The 20,887-nt window shown below is 36.8% G+C and overlaps 2 protein-coding genes across 2 annotated transcripts; one reads left to right on the forward strand and one right to left on the reverse strand.

Moving 5' to 3' along the window:
- Positions 1 to 7,427: 7,427 nt before the first annotated feature.
- On the forward strand, positions 7,428 to 13,147 carry LOC141431108 (uncharacterized). The gene is made up of 3 exons (XM_074092114.1): positions 7,428 to 7,537; positions 8,342 to 8,625; positions 13,012 to 13,147. The coding sequence occupies exons 1-3, from the start codon at positions 7,468 to 7,470 to the stop codon at positions 13,066 to 13,068; spliced, it is 411 nt and encodes a 136-aa protein (XP_073948215.1). The 5' UTR covers positions 7,428 to 7,467; the 3' UTR covers positions 13,069 to 13,147.
- Positions 13,148 to 16,558: 3,411 nt separating this feature from the next.
- On the reverse strand, positions 16,559 to 18,551 carry LOC141431109 (fatty acid-binding protein, heart-like). Its single transcript, XM_074092115.1, has 3 exons — positions 18,441 to 18,551; positions 17,146 to 17,429; positions 16,559 to 16,754 (listed from the first exon to the last, which is right to left on the reverse strand). The coding sequence occupies exons 1-3, from the start codon at positions 18,508 to 18,510 to the stop codon at positions 16,698 to 16,700; spliced, it is 411 nt and encodes a 136-aa protein (XP_073948216.1). The 5' UTR covers positions 18,511 to 18,551; the 3' UTR covers positions 16,559 to 16,697.
- Positions 18,552 to 20,887: the final 2,336 nt, after the last annotated feature.

Consider the following 20,887-nt stretch of genomic DNA (forward strand, 5'->3'; position numbering starts at 1 on the left):
GATTAAAATAAAAATTTCGGCGATTTTCAATATAAGTAATAAGGCGATTAAATGAATATTTATTTGTACTCTTGCTGTTTATTTTCCTCGCAATCGAAGTAAAAAGCAATTTTCTCAAAAAATGGACCGTAAAAGTTAACATATTCTTTTCAAAACACACTTGCTCGTAAAGTAGGTCTTATTACAAGCGTATTTACACTGATAATGCAGAATATTACCCATGCCGTGCCTTTTACATTACATTATCGCACTAGTGCCTTTTCATTACATATCTTTTTAAATATTAGCAAGAAGTATTAATGTTTCGAAAACAGCTAAGTAGTTATTGCGTAAATATAAAATTCAATTCAAAATGTGATAAATAATTAAAGAATTTCATGAAACTGCTTGTTAGCTTGTTGGTATTTATAATTTGACGGTGTATTTTTAACTATAAATACCAATTTCAAAATTTATAAATATGTGGCTGATTAGCTACTTTGCCGGTGCCCTTATCTCAGACTTGCGCGCGCATGCAGCGCTGAGCGCGCGAAAAAAAAAATTACGGCCGCCATCTTTTAAATGGGTTTCTGTTTGTTAAGTTTATTCACAGTATTGCATTTCGTTAGTGTTGTTTTGTAAAATGTCGAATTTAGATAACGAAGAATTACTTATCGAGTGTACGCCGCCAGATATCATAGTTGAAGCGCAAAATGCGAGTGATAGTCTTTGCCCTCAAAATCAAAAGATAAATACATGCAAGCTACGCAAATTTCATTCAATTGAAAAATAGCAAAAATGCAAGCTCTTTCTCAGAAAACGTGTTCATGGCTTACTTTAGTGAACTGGCGAAGAGGTATAAACTAGTTCGCTTTGGTGTATATTTCTATGTTGAAGAGTACCGTGCAGAATAAAAAATGCATTGACATCAAAGCGTACACCAATCTAACTGCATTCTTGAAAAGACGTTCAGACGGCTTTTACAGTCGAAAATCCAAGGTTTTAACACCTAATGAAGTGGAGAAGTTCATTAAAGAAGCACCGGATAATCAATATCTAGCGACAAGGTCAGTTCCACTATTTAGTTTTGTATTCATTATTATAATATTTGTAGGCGGTATTGTGAGTGTTGATATAATAGGAACTAAGTACGATTATTATAACTTAATTATGATTTTATTTATTTTCAGGTCGCATTAATATTCGGAATTACTGGTGCCTGTAGGCGTCAGGAATTAAACACATTACGACAAAAGATATAGAGAATCACGGAGAGATGCTACTTGTCAAAATTCCGAACACTAAAAATAAAATTCCTCGGTCATTTACTATTCACGGACCATTTTATGAAATAGTGAAAAAATATGAAAGTTTACGTTCAACAAAAGGAAAATCTGACCGGTTCTTCCAAAATTTTCAAAACGGCAATGCACGAGTCAGCCTATCGAGTGAACAAATTTGGATCGATGCTAGAGAAATTGCAAGTTTTTAGGCTTACCACAGGCTGACGCTTACACCGGACACAGTTTTAGGCGGACTTCAGCTACATTGCTGGCTAATTCAGGAGCCGATATATTGACTTTAAAACGCCATGGGGATGGCGATCTAAATAATGTCGCGAGTCATATATTGAGGACTCCATCCAAAATAAAGCCGACATAAGTGCAAAATAACACAAGCAATCCATTTGGAGCCACAATCCAAGAAGTTCTGCCCTGAACCGCGTCCTTCCACCTCATATGCCAATGATGATTTGGGATTTCATACGTTTGCTAATGATGAAACGCAATGTTCTTCTACCTCCTTTCAGAATGTTGCATTATCACACATTTAACAAATACCCAAGAACAAAGCAATGAAATATTAATAATACAATTAAACATACAGTACAAATGCCTCATAAGGCGGTAGCATATCATTTCAATAATTGTACTTTTAATAACTGTTTCAATAATTAAAGTTTTTAAATAAATGTGAACTTTTATTTACTTTTCCTCGCAAGTGTGTTGAAAAACGTCGTATGAAACACGTGAGCATTGGTCATTACACTTTTCGTCTCCATTAAGCCTTCGCCTTCGGCTCAGGCTTAAAACCGACTCGAGTGTAATGACCAACATAGCACACTTGTATCATAATGTACTATTACATATCAGAAGGTGAAGTGCATAGTTTATGGTCAGCGAAAATTAAAAAGTTAAAAAAGATTGCAGGCGCGCTAGCTCGACAATAATGAATTAGCTCGCCTATACACGACAATAATGAATCAGTCACATTTTTTTTAAAGTTAAAAAGGCCATGGTAATGTTGGCACAAGCCGTATACAGCCAAGTCTAATGGCCGGTATCGGATATTTTGTTGGAACTCCGGACTTTTTCTATTGGGTCTCAAAATAGCTTGTGGTGTTTCGGTGGAAAAATACACCTGCAGTTTATTTTTAATGAAAAAAGGCGGGAAGGCATAGAAAAATATTGGAATAAAATTAAATTTTTATAATATACTAGCTTTTACCCGCGGCTTCGCACGCGTAAACTATTCGGTGTGGTAGCTGCAATTGAAATTTTCGGGATTTTACAAAATTCCCCTGGAAATTTCCAATATTTATATCGTGGTCTTCATTGAGGTTGTTTGTGAATAACTGTACAAAATTCAAGACTCTAAACCCAGTGCTGAAGTTTCAAAATTTTCCCCTATCCAAATTCTAATGCAAAAAACAAATTCAAATCATTTACTCAGTAAATAGGCCGCAATGGGCACTTTTACACGTCATTTTTATACTACCAGCGCTTTCGGAAAGACCATCATTGCCAAGAAGAATGCGCCGCAAGAAACTCTGCAGAAAGTCATTTTTTCAAAATAAAATAATTACAAATAAAATACTTAAAAACTACACCTGTCATGAATGTTATAGTTAGCTTTATATGTGTTGTTATGGTATCTATCTACCTATCTATCTGTTTAGATTTGTTGTGTATGTGTATTGTATGTGTTAGTTTTATGTATTCTTGATACAGCTTTTAATCTACTGTAATTGCACCACCTGCTAAAATGTATTCCTTATTTCTGTCCATTGTAAAGGTTGCCTGGAAGAGATCGCTCTGAAGCGATAAGCCGCCTATTGCTTACCTTAGAAAATCTCTATGTATATATTGTGTTTTCTGTACTGTTTACTGTATTGGTGTGCAATAAAAAGTTATTATATTGTATTGTATACAATTAAAGAAAAAAATACGAAATAATAATAATAAAACACAGGAATGTATGGGGTCCCTTAGTTACAAAACTATACCGTGGGAATATCGGGATAAAAGTAGCGTACTTATGTGTTATTCCAGACATACGGCTACCTACATCCAAATTTCATGCCTCTAAGCCTAGCGGTTGTTATTTCGACATTTTATTCCTAGGTACCGTGTAATATCGGGTCAAAAAGTCGTCTGTGTGTTTTTCTAGACATCCAGCTTCCTACATATCAAATTTCATGACTCTAACCCAGAGGTTGTTACTTCGAGATTTTATCCCTAGGTATCCCGTGGGAATATCGGGTCAAAAAGTCGCTATGTATTATTCCAGACGTCTAGCTACCTACATACTAATTTCATGACTCTAAGCCCAGCGATTATTATTTCAAGATTTTATCCCTATCCCGTGGGAATATCGGGATAAAAAGTAGCCTATGTGTTATTCCAGAGGTCCAGCTACCTACATACTAAATTCATGACTCTAAGCCCTGCGGTTGTTAGTTCAAGATTTTATCCTAGTTATCCCGTGGGAATATCGGGTCAAAAAGTCACCTATCTGTTATTCGAAACGTCCAACTACCTACATATCAAATTTCATGACACTAGCCCAGAGGTTGTTATTTCGAGATTTTATCCCTATCCCGTGGGAAATACCGGGATAAAAAGTATCCTATGTTTAATCCAGGTTATAAAGTAACTTTTCGCCAAATTTCATCCAAATCCGTCCAGCCGTTTCAGCGTGAAAAAGTAACAAACATACTCACTCATCACTCACTCACTCACAAACTTTCACATTTATAATATTAGTAGGATTTTGAGAAAAAAGTTATTCTATTTCAGAATTATTCACCATTTTTGAGAAAAGCTTTATATTAGCCTCGGCTGGAATAGCAATTGCTGACTTCGTATTAGTTAAACGGACTCGCGGGTTATTATTTCGAGAGGTTCAATAGTGTTCAGACTCAAATTTTCAGTTATAAAATTAGAAATATATCGTTTATTGTTTTTAAGTTGCTTAGGATATTATCACTGAAACTGTGGTAAATACATTTTATTCTATTTTATCTTTTTTTCCACAATAACTTAATTTTCTGCACAAAAGTCAGTTACGTGGTCAGGTTCGGATTATCCCTGATTACTTTGTAGTATTGTTAAAAAATACAAGGTATAGAAAAACTTCCTGTTTAAAACATGGATTGAATGTTCATAGTATGATATACCGTGCATGCAAACATAAAAAAATTAGGACATTGATAAGACTATTTTTTCTACATTTCCCGTTTGTTCCAAAATACACCATCATTTTCGTGGCCAAACTTATTAAGTATATTTTAAACAAAAAAAGAGGTCAAAGCTCCTGTAAATCCTTTTTTAACTATAAGCAACTTTGAAAATAAGACTGCGTCAATATTAACGTATAATGTTTATCGCAAGTCATAATTATTTATCTATAATTAATGTAATAAAGGTTCAGTTTGATTTGCGTCAAAGATCGAGCGTCATTTTCGTTACGGTTGCGACTTGGTAAGTATTGGGTAAATAATATAATGTTTTACTGGTGCTGTGTCATTTGCAGTTAAGTTATTCAATATTGATTTCATTTGCTTCAAATCTATAGGATATTTACTGCAGAGCCGCGAAAGTAAGAGCTTTTCAATTTCGTGGTCATCATTTTCGTGGTCCTATGGGCCACGAAACTGATTAAAGACCACGAAAAAGATGATTTTCCCTACAAGTAGAAAAATACAGAACACTTTTTGTAGAATTTTTGCTTTTTACAGTGTAATCGTTTATGCCGTTATTGATTTAATTGATTTAAACGAAGAATGGTTGACCGTCAACAACATTTGCTCCAGATGTGGTTATAGGAATTATGACCAGTGCGTCGCCATTTTGTTAACTGGCGAGAGTTCAAGAATTATTTTGCCCTGAATGTACGTGTGAAATGTATATTATCTAAATATTAAAAGAAAACTTCGTCATTTAGAGGAGCATTTTGTTGTAACATAATTTCGTTCTGGTTTACCGTAGACCTGCACGGGGGGAAGGTATTGAAAACTGTTTTGGTTTGTGAGTTGAAGTTATTAATCTTACTTTAATTAAGTAATTTCTAGATAGTATTTAAAAGGTTACAAAAATGACAATTTGAAGTCGTCATTTTCGTGGTCAAGTTATAATTTTTTTTTATATAGAGATCGATTGTCTATTTCTGTTGATACCTGATTAATTAAATAATGCTTATTCGTTTTCTCATTATGATCGGATTTCATTCAAATAGTAAAATTATAAGATTTTAAAATAAACAAAATGTTCTTTTTCGTGGTCTCGATGCTCATTTTCGTTACCGTTAAAATTGGATTTTTGCTTTTTTTAACCAAATAAACTTTTATCGATCTCTTATAATATAAAGCATCTTATCGGTACATATCCTTATGTTCAAAATAAAACAGACCACATCAAATGTGTGTTTTATTTCTGTAACATTTATCTTACACCTCAAATAATTACCTCGCAGCTCGTCCGTTTAATACTCATACTCAGCCAGCAATTGCCTACTTCCAGGCCACGACAATAATCTACTATTTTGTTATTACATAAAAATTGACTGTGTTTTACCCCTATCTCACCTGATGTTAAGTGCAGATGAGGCAAAAGTGTATCTCAAAAGTTCAGTAACAGCCCTATTCTCGGCGTTCTAGCCTTGAAGAGCCCTAGATTGTATTTATCCGGAATACAGACGACGGGAGCGAATTCCATTCCTTAGCAGTTCGCTTTATGAAAAATGAAGCTAACTGCTTGGTGCGGGCCAATGGAACACTAATAACATAAGGGTGAAGACACTCCCCCCGCCTAGAAGTTGGTTGGCTAAACGGAGATGGAGGAATTAGAAACCTGCGTTCACAAAACTCATTTTATCGTTGGTTTATCTATTAGCCCTCACCTGTGGCTCAAGTGAATAAACGTCTTAGGTAAAATAATGCATTTCATTATTTTTTTGGGTATTTTTGTAATAGATATTATTATTTTGAACATGAAACTACCGTGAGACTCACTCATATTAAATATAATGACCCGGATAACTTACGTCTTAAATCGAGTTTAGCTCGACATGTTTCGGGCTAATCCGTAGCCCTTCGTCTTCGTGTCGAGCTAAACTCGATTTAAATGCAGATTGCTCACCTAACTGCTGGCATAGGCCTCCTCCAAATTGAGAGGGTTTTAGGGGCTTAAGGGCTGTACACTTAGGCTTGATGCGAATCGGGAACCTCACACACATCATTGAATTGCCTGGTACAGTCACAAGCACTAATATCTGACACATTAAAGCGTACATAAATATCTGATGGTCTATGTATAAATGTACCTCTAGATGTAGATCTTGTGAATTGTGAAGATCTGTAGATCTTGGGAATAGCATTTAGGCTGCTTTTTATACCGGTATTCCCTCTATATTAAATAATATTGTACCGGATAACTCACGTCTTAAATCGAGTTTAGCTCGACTTGTTTCGGGCAAATTCGTAACCCTATCGTATTCCTAGGACCAACGCGAGTAACACAAAAATTGTTGCTTTTAACATTAACTTGAGTGGCTACAAAACTAAGGCCTACTAGTAGCTAGAAGTTAGGTGATGTCTTACAAAATCAGTTTTGCAATATTAGCAATATTTTGGTTCCTAATTAGTAAATTTTGGCTAAACGTCAAGTAGCCTTACCAGTTCAGCTATCCTTTTTTTCAGTGCGCGTGTTACAGCAGCCAGGAAGAAGCCCGAAACATGTCGAGCTAAGTTCGATTTAAGACGCGAGTTATCCGGTATTCCCTTTATTTAAAAAAATACATATGTAAAATTCTTTGAATCTCAACTGCAGCAACTTATATTAGATACGACATATTGTGGCGTGTTCTTGGTAAGTGCAACGTAAATGAAGACAACCCTGTTATTCTTGAGAATTATCAGTTATCAATCACGGTAATTTTGTAAAATCCCGGAAGTTCAATTCAACAGCCACAACAACACGTGCCAAACCGCGGGAAAAAGTTAGTGGACATATTTTAATACGTTCTAATGTAATTATAGTTAAGAGTAGGCACGTAAAGTCAATCACAGATTGCTAGGGCAATCTGTGATTAACTTTACGGACTTATCTGTCAGATATGTTCGATTATTTTAAGATAAAAGCATATTATAAATTACCCAATAACATGTTTTGATAACCATTGCATTGATTGGCTCTGAATCGAAACAAAATGTCGTTCTACGGAAAGAAATTTAAGAAGGTCAGGATGGAAAATGTGGAGGAGTTCATGGAAAAAATGAGTGAGTGTTTTGCTTTTTGACGCGGATGGCTGTACATATAAAAAAACCGGCCAAGAGCGTGTCGTACACGCCCAGGATAGGGTTCCGTAGCCATTACGAAAAAATCTGATAATATTTTTCTAAGGATTTCGTATTGTGTAGTGTACTGAATCTTCCAAGTTTAGGTATTTTATACCTTAGGCTGCTATTTACTCTTAAACTACTAATAATTCTCAAGCAATATTAGCCACTACATTTTTCCTTGTAAATTTGATATATTTACTACCATTCTGAATTTTATCAAATTTTTCCACCCATCGGTTTAGATTTTAGAGGGGGGGGGGCGCTCGATTTCAATGAAAATTTGAACTTTAAAGTTGAATATTTCGCAAAAAAATCAATGAATCGAAAAATCGTCTTAGCAAACCCTTAATGGTTTTAAAATACCTATCCAACACAATACTATAAGGTTGGATGAGAAAACACCCCCCCCTGAAATCTAAACTGGTGGGTGGAAAAATTTGAAAAAATTCAGGATGGTAGTAAGTATATCAAACTTTCAAAGCAAACTATTACGGCTAAATTTGCTTGAGAATTATTAGTAGTTTTACTCTTCAGCCTAAGGTATAAAATATACCTAAACTAGGAAGATTTCGTATAAAATCCTTAGATAATTTGACTTAAATTTTTCGTTATTGCTATGCAACCCTATTTTGGGCGTGTCCGACACGCTTTTGGCCTTTTTTTTCTGTAAGAAATCGCAATGAAAACACTGAAAAATATATTTAAGAAACTGTCAAATTGTCCTTCCTACTTAAATTGCAGACGTCCCAGAATCAATTCGATTATTGGTCAAGAACATGAACAGCATATCGATTTTCAACAAAAACGATGATGGTACTATCCAGTTCGTAGTCTCCAACGATGGTAAAGAATCATTCAACCAGAAGATCGTACCAGGAGGTGATGTAGACTTCAAAACTCCAGATGGTAAAACCGCAAAAGTTCATTTTGAAGTGAAAGGTGATACCATAGAGTCGCGGGTAACCTTCGATGATGGAAGGAAACTGCATATGGACAGAGTGTTTGAAGGAAATACCATGAAGCAAGTAAGTACTTTTTTATGAGATATTGTGGCAAGCAATAAGTGGAGCACTTGATGGAGTGACCACGACCACCCAGGACGTCCCAACTTTAAAACTGAGATAGGGTGACGGCACCAATCATGGGCATGTAAGCACAGAAGTATACAGATCTAATTAATTTTTCATCTCTTCTGTTCGGAAAGTTTAATTTTCATGGGTAGATAGATAGCCGGGTGGAAAATTGCGTTTTCATCTCTAGGGTGGAAAGTATTTTTTTAAAATTTTCGGTTAGCCACGGAGTCGAAGATAATTGAGTTACGTCAATGACACTTTATTTCACGTTTCGGCATGGCCATCTAGATGCACGTTGTGACCAAGGAGCTTATATACAACACTGGAGGTTGAACGCCGAACATCCGTTTGAAACAAGAAAATTGATCTTTATTACATCACGAACATATTCCATCTCTTTCTTTAGTTAGGTTATTCGTGAAATGTGAAAGAAACACATGGAATATATAAACAAGTAATAAAGGTCAATCTTCTTAGTTCGGCGTTCAACCTCCAGTTTTGTATAATGAGCTCCTTGGTCGTGACCAACTCGTTTTTTTTATAGTCAGCCGTGGCAAGTGGCCAGTCGAAAAGGTACCGTTGGAGGTTGGATATAAGTAAATTAAATTATTATTATTCTCATTTTTGTAGTATTTTACTTTCCTCACAGATGAAATGAAAAGTAGAGTGTCTAACTCGGGTGAAATTACCCATTTCCCCTCGAACTATTGGCCAGAAATATCTCGGCTGAAATGGGTCACTTTCCACCCTTGGTTATCAATCTGCTATTGTCTTCGTATTTTGTCGGATAAGTTTGTATTTATCATGCTTTCTCATTTAGCTTCTGTAAACCTCAGTAAGTCAATTGAGAAAGCAAGATACTCGTAAATACGAACTTTTCCGACAAAAATACGATGGCCAAATAATATATACCTATAGAGCAGTAACGTGTTTCCCAAACATTGTTCTGCCATGGCCCCGTAATTTTCGCACTGCCCCTTCGTGACCGACTTAATCATCATCATCATGTCAGCCGAAAGACTCAAACACTCGGCTCTTCACTCAAACCGGTCTTGTGCTTTCCGCATCTACCGCGATCCCGCGATCTTAACCAGGTCGTCGCTCCATCTTCTTGGAAGCCTACCGATAGTTCGTCTCCCGATCCTGGAATATTTACGATGCGTCGATCGATAGTAGGTATTATTTTTAAAACAAGGCGATGGCCCGGTACTGGGTTGCGACCCGGCAAATGGGAAACACTGCTATAAGTTCATTGAAATTAGCCCCTGGACATTGAAAATCGGGGCCTCGAATGAAAAACTAGACGCAGTTCCAACTCTCATATCGTTCGATACCAAGGTAACGTGGGAGATTTATCAAAATTGCAGTTGACATTTCGACTGATATGAGAATTGAGGTTCAATCAAATCGCTTGTTTTTGAGATATGTTTGACACTGTTTGACAAATCAATGTATATACGTATATCAAATCAAATGAAATAAAATTACTGTAGGTAGGTATAAAAATAGTGCCACGAGAGTTGAAATGAATGATTACACACACAGCTATAAAAAGAACTGATTGCGCAAAAAGAGAAATGAATGAGTAAATGTCAAAATCATCCTGTCATTACCCGACATGTTATGTTGTAACTGTGTGTGTAATCAAGAATCATTAACTTCAACTCTCGTGGCACTACCTATATATAATAATAAAATCGGCTTCGATGTTACTACTCGTATTATGCAATAATAACAATTTCACATAATTTCCGGTTTTTGAACGCATTACCTTAGTAAGTCCTCATTATGTTCTTCACAAAGTACAAATCAATTGTAAGAATAACACGCCTTTATTTATCAACAAATCAAAATAACTAAACAAACCAAAATTTTACAAAACTAAGTAATTATTACAAATAAAAAATACCCTGGAGATCGCCCACTTGGGGCATCGTCCCCAGGACGGAGCCCGCATTGCCCCTCTGCACCGCCGAACTTAGGCGCTGGGCAAAGAAGGTACCAGCCCTATGGTCGCCTGAGACGCCGAAGAGCTTGTCCGACACTTCTTTTACAAACTTTTTTGTGTCGGACGACCATGGGCCCAAAGTTTCTATTGCAAGTGCCGCAAATATGTAGTTGTTCGAAAGAAATGCGTATTTGCGACACTTAATAGTTTGGGCCTGCTCTGAGGCGGACCCAGGCTTCCGTGCAGAACCGTTAACGTGAGACGGAGCGCGGCGGCCCAGACACCAAGGCACTAAAGTACAACCATCGGGCCTCTTTCCGTCGGTGGCAGAGAGACCCGAAGGTTCCAAAGTCGTGGGCACAGAGGCATTGGAGAGAGTCCGGCGGATGATATCGTTAAGAGTGGCGTGCCTAAAAAAAGCGACCCACACTCTGGTGACAATTATAACTGCCTAATTTACTTAGTGGAGTACAAATTTTTCAATGAATTATTAACTTTAAATGTAATTTCCAAAATCACAAAACTTAGAATTCTCGGCTGGGTTTGTAGAACTATGTACTTATGATAAAAAAAGTCAGGACTTACGAGGTTATACCTAGTGCCATCCACAAAGACGCGTGATTTTGTCAAAATTGTAATAAGAACCACGGCACGCGTCATCGTGAATGACTCTACCTATACAGAGGGTTGATGATATGTGTGTATCGATAAATAATTCATCCGTCAGTTAGAAAACTTTTTTTTCTTTATCTAATTAAACAAAAATGATGTTTTTTATAATCTAACGGACGCACTAAAAACCAACATACTTAAATACATATTAAACACCCAAGACCCGAGAACCAACATTCGTATTTTTCATACAAATATCTGCCCCGACACGGGAATCGAACCCGGGACCTCGAGCTTCGTAGTCAGGTTTATTGTATCAGGTATTTTGAATCATGTAGGTAGTCACAAACGACAGGGTTCTTGGAATAGCACAGCTGTCCTATATTAAGTACAGCACTGTTGAAGGAGAGACGTTTGCCAATGGTTGGGACATGAGGGAGCATCGTGTGAAACCATGGCGTTTACCCCGGCGTATCATGCTTGGAGCAACAGTGAACGCTTCGCTTTTAAGACTGCACCAACAGAGACAAGACTGCATTAAAATCTAGCCCGAAAAATGGGAAGAATCCGAGAGATAAAGGAGTAAGTGTCGGAGGCGCCTAGCAGATAGACGCCAAGCACACGAACAAGCTCCCGCATAGCCCGTATAGAGCCTTAAATTGTTCAGCCACCAGATAAGTGGCCACTGAGACTATGTTTGAATCATCTGTCGTCGATGTCAAGGACTTTATGATTATCATACCAGGAGTGCGGCAATCGCACATGCAGAAATACAATTCTAAAATCTGTGTTTATAATGGCTACAAAACAACAATCAATTCATTTTCGAGTGGTGTGCTTTCAAAAATGGTCCCCAGTGCTACAGTAATACAGTATAATACAAACTTTGGCTTTGAACATTAATAAATAAAATCGCAGTATTTAACCCACACTAACGTCAAATATTTTTAGTATTTACATTTACATAAATAAATAAATCGATTAAAAAAAGGGGAAACGTTGATCGAGTAAACTTTACGAATATGAGTTGATCGATATTCGAAACAAATCACTGCTAATTATTATCAGTTACTTAGGTACTATTATTATGTAACTTTAAAAAAACAAAACCGCGTAACGTACAGAAAATTATATATTTTTAATGGAGACTTTATATTTTTGGACGCAAAATTGTGTATCGTACATTTACGTGTAAAATTTTGTAAGGACAAAACCGCGTAACGTACATTCATAAACCAAAACAACCATTTACGGCGTAAAATGGCAGTTACATCAAATTGCGAGTTGATGATTGGTATTCTTAAATATTTTTAAATGGTGTATCGTACCTGTGCGTATTGGTTAGTTCCTTACAAATTTAACTTGGAATGAGATTAAGAGTTACATAAAGTGGCAAATCAAGTTTCAAAAAAAAAGTGTAGATACATTATATTTATTCCAAATTCTGAGTCCAAGTACTTACCCATTTTTTATGGGCGTAAGGGGCATGTTTTTTAAAGCAAATTAGACGTAACCTATACCATTCGATAGAGAAAAAAAACTGAATATAACTGCATTCATAACTCATTTTCGCTATTTTGTCCCTTACGCCAATTTAGATTACAGTCGTCATTGTCTAAAACACTTGGAATCACAATCGTTTTTACCACTTCTTTCTGTAACACGGTAGAAGATGAGTGTAGAAAGAGTTGGTGAAAGCGATCGTGAATGCGCAGGCGTTAGACAATACGGCAACCGTTTCTATTCCCATTTTAACCATCCTCTCATTCTTTTTTCAGATCGCGTATAAGGATGGTGTTGACCTTAAATGCACCACTTACTATGAAACTGTCTGAAGCAATGTTATAATTTCTCATAGAATCAGAAGTATCGACTCATAGAGTTATTATTTCAATTAAATTATCAGTACATCTATTTAGAAAACTGTATTTTTGATCTCCTTCCATCGACGGTACCATAATCATCATCATCCCAGCCTATATAGGTCCGACTGCTGGGCTCAAACCTCTTTTTTCAAAATTCAAAATCATTTATTTCACAGGATTTTAGGTACAATAAGCTTTGACAATAAGATCTTAAAAATAGCACAAGAATCAATAAAATCTACCACAAATGGCATGTGAAATTAGGGAATACATTCACTTGTAGTCTAAAAACTCCTGAACAATATTAAAGCATTTAACGATCAACCACTTTTTCAGAGCTTAAATTTTATGAAGGTTTAAATTTTATGAAGGTTTGGTCTTTTATTGTGTCAGGCAGCTTGTTAAATATTTTTCTCAAACATGACATGAAATATTGACGCTGTGTTAAGTACAAATACTTAATAGGCTGAGAAGTATCGCCCTGCAGGCGCTGTGACTCGGCAGCCTGCGCGCGGTCACTCTAGCGGCCTGCAAAGAGATTTCATACAGGCCGCTGGCCGGCCGGCAATGCGACCGTCTTTTGTTTCAACGCGCGCTCTGCGACACGGCGCACGCCCACACTCAGCACTACCGACGCAGCCGCCCCCCGCCGCCCGCCAGCAGCCAGCGCGACACGCGCGCACACAACAGGGCGACCAGACTAGCGTTCCGCCAGCTTCATTTCTTGTTTTTTATTTTATTTCATGTAATGTTTGAGAAAAGCACTATACAAGCCTCGGCCGGAACCAGGGGTTGCCGGCCTCGCATCCCTATATCCTATATCTGCTTGGCCGGCAACCCCCTACTTCCCGGCCTCTACAGTAATGTACTATTCATACTCATTATATAACTATTCCTAGCAACCAGCGACAATCTTGACAATGGAATGTACAATTTATTGCGATACTAGCTTTTGCCTGCGACTTCCTCCGTGTGGAATAGTAACTTTGGGAAGTATTTAATATATTTAGGATACCTATTCTGCCAATAATAGCACATAGAAACTTCTACGGTTTACTGAAAATTACCATTTCAATACATTGCTATGAATGAATATAAAGTAATTTTGTTTTGTTCTTCCATCCATCTTCGTTCTTTAGTAAAACATAAATACCATACTTTTCTCAAAGCCATTCAGGCTATTTTCAATTTTATTTGACGGATTTATATGATGCCGTCTCCGTCTATTCGAACAAAACAAACAGAGACGGCATCACATTTATCTGTCAAATAAATTTAATCAATGGATGGTGAAACGGGGGGTTATTTTTCCTTTTTAGTTTTCGTTTTGTTTTCTTTTTTCGGCCAGACATATGTAAGTGCAGATAGGTGACTTGGAAATCCAAGGGGACATTACCACAGACTAATAAAAAAAATCTTAGGTATAATGGAAATATTATAACTGAATGATGTTCCAATAATTTACAGAAAGTGAAGTAACACCTCAAAACTTACCTGATAATTTGCCCGATTAATAGTTAGATAAACACAGTATATATACTTAACCCATTTAGATAGTTTTATGACCATTGCAGTGAATAAGAGTTAATTGAAACAACTAAATCAAAATGTCGTTCTACGAGAAGAAATACAAGAAGGTCAAGTTGGAAAATGTGGATGAGCTTTTGGACGCGCTAAGTGAGTGTTTGAATTGTTTTCATGATCATTTTAGTTTTGTGGTGAAAATGATTTTGCTGAACGCTATTTCGCAATCGCTGCAGATGACTAGTAATATTATGTCAATTCGAAAAAAAAGACAGCTTATCGAAATCTTGCTAAGTATGATTCTTATGAGTGAGTCTCGCGGTAGTTCAATGAGGGCTATCGCGTATGAATTCGCCACTAGAGGCGCTAGTGTAGCGTGAGGTCTCCGAAATGTCAAATCTCATAGTTTTTGGGTGAGCTACGCGGGTTTATTTATAATTAGAATAATTTTGGGAATATTTTGCAATATCTGAAATTAATTATGGCAAATATGCGTTCCGGGGCAATGAATGTCTGTGTTTTGAGACAGTTTTGTCTTTCGGAAACCTTTGTCCTCCCTTTTTTCCCGAACAAAACGGGACTATGCAACACTGTGGCATGCTCGATATTTATATGGTACGGTTTTAAGGTGTATTAAATATGATTTTAATCTAAACTTTGTTTTCACGCCCGTAATAAAAGACTTTCAAAACCATACTTAATAACCTCACGCTGCGCCATCTAGTGAGACAAAAAACGATAGCCCTCATTGTAGGCTAAGAAATAAGAAATGTTAAAAACTGAATATTTCATGTTGTATAATCTGTCAGTTAAATATGGTAATTATTTCAAAAATATTCCTGTGTTATGCTAACTTAGTTAATTCTAAGTACTTGATTTCTAATTCTACACTGCTTTATTTGTTCAGTTTTAGATAGAATAAATAATCGAGATTTGTCTCGAACCCTCGAACAAGTAATAAAGGTCCCGTTTTCCGATTTATTTTCCCTGGTGTCCTTATAAGTAGGTAAGCAACTAGAGCAGTAGGTGGGCATCCCACCCACAAAAAGAGCAACAGATATGATGGATGAAAGAAAGATACCGCATGAAGAAGATAGTACGAGAAGTAGCAAAAGTGAGAACTGGTATGAATGAAATTTAGATTAGTACAGGCCTTGACAACATGTCGGGGGTAGGATGAGAAGAAAAAAAAAACCTAGCTGCTTGGTATGTGTTAACTTTTAGATCGGGCACTAAGGTTCTTAGTACGAATAGGTACCTTAGAATCGTAGTGTACGTTATCGATCCTCGTCTCGATTCTGAACAATATATTTTAGGAAACTAAACGAGATCGATTCAAAACAACATGGCAGCGCTCTGTTGAAAGAAATGTCCAATGAGGGTTTCGTCGCAGGCTGCAGGGCTACTCCGAAATTCGAAAATCGAAGTTCGTATCGTTCGGTCCCTCTGACACTTACACTATTTAATACGAGGGCGAGAGGGACGGTATGATACGAACTTCGATTTTTGATCTCCGGAGTAGGCCCTCTGGTTGGTGCTAGTATCGTAAGGCCGGTTTACAACTTTGACATTTGGATTGCGCTCGTGATTGGTTAAATATCTAAATGAGCCAATCAAATCAAAGCAGAACGTCAATTAGACCTCTCAATACTAATGCCATCTAGCAATATTCTCCCTGGCAGGGAACCCTCATTCCTAGGCCTGAGCTGGCAAGAACTAGGCTAGGACCCAGCGAGGATCGTCCATTTATGTTCATACTGATCCTTACTAACCAACTCTGTCTGTCTGTTGCCTATTTTGATTTAGATGAATTTTTGTATGGAGATAGTTTCAGACCTTGGGATAGGAAGGACAAAGGATGATTTTTATCCCAGAAACATCTCATCAAACAGCTTCTCGTGTGTAACAAAAAATTGTGTATGAGAAAGTGCCTGCGTTAAAACAGCATCATTTATTATAAAAAGTAATTTAGTTCAATAGCTTTTTATTTGAATACCAAGACTGTAATTTTGAGAACACTCTTGTATTCTAATGTTAATAAATACTTAAACTAAATTAAAATTAGCTTATATTATTCAGACAGCTTCGTACGTTACGCTGGCCTTGATGTCAACGCCCTCCAGCCAGATGTACTGAAAAATAAAAAGAATTACTCGTTCATTTGATTAAGAAATTCACATATACTAAGTACGTCCAACTGCTGGATATATGGCACAAAAGACATAAATTTAATAGAGAAGTTAACACCAACAAGACGAAAAAACTTTATATTTTTAACCAGAGAAACCAGGATCTTTCAAGTAACTAAAATTTTAATTTATAATCTTTTGAAATTTAATAAATAATAAGTCAGTTGAATTTGGCTAAAAAGTGACATCACAGTTCACAATACCTTATAAAAGTCTATGGGAAATCGAATATTGTCAGGTAATAAAAGAGTATCAGTTGATTCGTGGTGTCATATACATTATCAACAATTAATTTTGTACACCATTCAAATAAATTTAATATCATTTAACTTACCAGTGTCATGGTGTTGTCGTCAAACTCCCTATCCATATACAGGACCTTGCCATCAGGGAATTTCATCACCGACTTCAGTTTCCCGCCATCGAAGGTGAAGGTCACTTTAGTCACGATATCCTCAGGAGTCTTGAAGTCTTTCTCTACACCAAGGGTGATGGTTTGGTTGATAATTTCCTTGTCTCCCAAAGTGACTAAGTACTGGATGGTGCCATCACCATTGTCCTTAAAGGAGGTGAGGGATTCGAACTGCTTTAGTATATTTCGGGTCTTCTCGGTGACCGCTGGAAGTTTGTCAATTTATAGGATTAACACAATGTCAATTTGGTGATTTAGTTTTTCTCCTAATGGTTCATGAAATGTTAGCGCATCGTTATCATTAGAATCTTCACCCATCTGGTCAATTATAGAGTTTTAATATTTTCTAATTAAGTAATTATATACCGTATTTTCCATTACCTATCTTATCGTCATTATTATGAATTGATGTATATATATATATATATATGCATTATTTTAACTCTTATCACAATAAAAAAATTGAAAAAGGTCATTATTAATGTTAAGATTTGGAAGGTTTAATTGTTGCAATGTTTAAATCAGGGTTTCTCAAAGTGGGGTACGCGAACCCCTAGGGGTTCGCTATTCGACGGTAGGGGGTTCGCGACAAGGTTTACTTGATGGTGGCTGCAAGACTGGCAAGATGATTAAGATTGGTTTTTGGAGTCTTTATGTATTTTTTATTTCAATTAGTAGTTGGGGTAGGGGTATTTTCTACGGAATATTCCAAGTTTATGTATATTTTATACCTTAGGCTGCTATTTACTCTTAAACTACTAATAATTCTTAAGAAAACTTAACTGTTACAGTTATCCTTGGTTTGATATGCTTACTACCACCCTGATTTTTTTCAATTTTTTCCACCCACCGGTTAAGATTTTAGAGGAGGGGGGACCTTCGATTTTAATGAAAATTGGCACTTTAAATTTGAATATTTTGCAAACAAATCACTGAATTGAAAAATCGTTTTCGCAACCCCCCGCAAATTGGTTTTAAAAGACCTATCCGACGATACCCCACACTACAAGATTGAATGAGAAAAAAAAATCACCCCCACTTTACGTCTATGGGAGGTACTCTAAAAAATATATTTTTTGATTTTTTTATTGTACCATTTTGTCGGCATAGTTTACATATTATTCGTGCAAAACAGCACAGCTTATAGCTTTCTTTCTAGCATTGATAGTCCCTGAGCAAAGCCGCGGACAGAGGGTTATATTAAATTATCTTCTTACCCATAGCGTCCATAAGTTCCAACACCTTGTCGAACTTGGCCTTCTTGAATTTCTTTCCGTAGAACGACATTTTGATTTATTTCTGCAATTACTACAATGCTCATCAGACTAAATGTTTGTATTTATACCCAATGTTTTAATCTAAAAGATACCATATCTGATAAAATGCACAAGTCCGGGTCATTTCACGACTAAAGCAAAGCAAGACCGTTGCAGTCTTTCGATTTAATCAGTTTTATAACTTATTGCAGTACTGTTAAAGGTTGTAAGAAATGCCAACTTATGTTGTCACACCGAGTTTGCTTTTTGAACGTGATTTCTAGGGCTTTCTAGCTGTTGTTTTTTGATCGGTTAAGTGACACTCCTTTAACTGATTTCCTTGGTTCAGATTTTTGTCCAGAAAAAAATACTGGATGAATTTGATGATAACACTTTTCGAACTTCGACTGCGTTTGGACTATACGATAACGAAGAAAATTGACATGCACTCCTTGCACTGCCTCATGCTGCGAGTAGCGCTGTGAAACGTGCTGTTATTTTACAATCAAGTTCAAATCGAGCTCATCGTCTTTGTACTTTGCCAAATTAGATAATATTAGGATATTTTGTAACATACTAAATCCTGTCACACTTATGTAGGTTTGCGCCCACCCCCCCAGGAGGAGAAGTGAAACAAATAAATGTGAACAAAAATAACAATTTATTGAACCCGTAAACCAGCTCAGACGGAAAACAAACGGTAATTAGAATTTTTTAAAATGTGGGTAAGATTAAATTACGGGTGTGGTTCGACACTAGTACGCAAATTCAACGGAAAATACAGTTCCAATTATTCTTTCAACCAGCACTTTCCTGCACTGAAGCCGAAGATGGTAGAAGGGCGCTGGTCCGTGGGTGTAGGGTACGACACCCAACAGCGGGCCGTCGCTCTGGCCGAAGTGGAGAAAGTCACGTGATGAAAGGTGGCCCCAAATGAGCCAACCCGAACCTGGGACCCCGAGATTGGGGTTCACAGTTGCACAGTTACTATTTTAATTAGATTTTAAATTATAACGCAGGCTAACGCGTAAGGACGACAACAGCTGACGGTTACGTGAATAACGTAGTAGGACCGGGAGTACCGTGCGTTCGCCTCTGCGCCGTGAAGGGATCTCTGTGTCATCGATCAATGCAAAATGATCTTCCTTCGGCGCCGTCTAACGAGCCGCGTGACGTCACAATAGTGATGTACAACACACGTAATTGAATTTAAATCTTATACAGCATGTCAACGAATAGTAGTGCTACTACGTAATAATTAAATGCCAGTTTTGCAGATAAATCGGTGTGAAATGTGTTTTCACATGTGATTTAATGTTAATTTGTATTAATAAATTGTATTAATAACTAAAAATGTACGTACAACGTTACAATCCTTACGTATCTTGCTACACTGCAAAGATGCCTGAAAAACTTAGAGATGCAAATCCAGGTTCGAACCTACGGTCCTCTGCTTGAGACGTCTTAGGTCACACCACTAGTGTATTATGGCCATTATTGCTTTTACCAAGTGAAAGCCTCTGGGATTTTTCCGGGTACGTTCTCAAAATTGTCGGCAACATTAGGAATGATATAAATCTTCCCGGAAATATTATTGACCGCGGTACAGTCATACTTTGTAGATATGGTGCTACAAATATGATTTAAAATCTACTTGTGTAATGTTAACAGACAATTTTTCAATATAAACGCATGAATCATGAAGTCATGAGTCATATTTATATGTTCAGACAGACTTACAACTTAAGTTTCTTTTAGTCATTCTAAGATATCATGTCATGTCGCTTCGATAATTCCGTCTCTACCGTATCGTACCATTACCGTAACAGCAACGGGTCAGGGAAAAATATATTTTAAAGTATGAGACTATGCCTACTAGCACGTTTCCTACCAACCGTCGCCGTCGCGTGTCATATGCGCTCGACATTCCTTTTCCGAAGCGTTCCTATTACGGACATGGTATGATACGGTGTACTGCGTAAAGTAAAAATTAAAATTAAAAAGTATTTAATCGACCTTCAAATTTACAATACATAAGCCGACGCGGGCACCCACTGGGTTTTAGGCACTCATTCACTTTATTCATGCAAATCTTGCACTTTGTATGACGTTGCGTGACGTTGGAACCCGGATTCATCTAGTTGCTACTATTTTGTTGCGCTTCTAATTTACCTGTGACATCTCTTTCCACATGTTTAGTTTAGTCTAGCTTTGTAATTATTCTGTTGTATACTTGGTTGCCCTGAAAACCAGCGCCATGACTGAAGAAATTTAGACATCGGCATTTGCTGAGTCGCATCCATTTTGGTGCTTTGTTAACAACTGTTATTTTTAGATTAAGATTTCATGTACAAACTTTTCAATTACTCTTTTCTTTTCTAAAGACCCTTAAACGGACCAGTGTTTGG

Source organism: Choristoneura fumiferana, chromosome 9 (assembly GCF_025370935.1).
Source record: "Choristoneura fumiferana chromosome 9, NRCan_CFum_1, whole genome shotgun sequence".
Taxonomy (NCBI): Eukaryota; Metazoa; Arthropoda; class Insecta; order Lepidoptera; family Tortricidae; genus Choristoneura; species Choristoneura fumiferana.

Bases quoted from the DNA above. Each gene is read 5' to 3' on its own strand.
- LOC141431108 (XM_074092114.1), top strand. From the start codon at position 7,468: ATGTCGTTCTACGGAAAGAAATTTAAGAAGGTCAGGATGGAAAATGTG. The intron at 7,538-8,341 runs GTGAGTGTTTTG...CTTAAATTGCAG, and splicing joins GGAGTTCATGGAAAAAATGA to ACGTCCCAGAATCAATTCGA. The intron at 8,626-13,011 runs GTAAGTACTTTT...TTCTTTTTTCAG, and splicing joins AAGGAAATACCATGAAGCAA to ATCGCGTATAAGGATGGTGT.
- LOC141431109 (XM_074092115.1), bottom strand. From the start codon at position 18,510: ATGTCGTTCTACGGAAAGAAATTCAAGAAGGCCAAGTTCGACAAGGTG. The intron at 17,430-18,440 runs GTAAGAAGATAA...ACAAACTTCCAG, and splicing joins GGAACTTATGGACGCTATGG to CGGTCACCGAGAAGACCCGA. The intron at 16,755-17,145 runs GTAAGTTAAATG...TTTATTTTTCAG, and splicing joins ACGACAACACCATGACACTG to TACATCTGGCTGGAGGGCGT.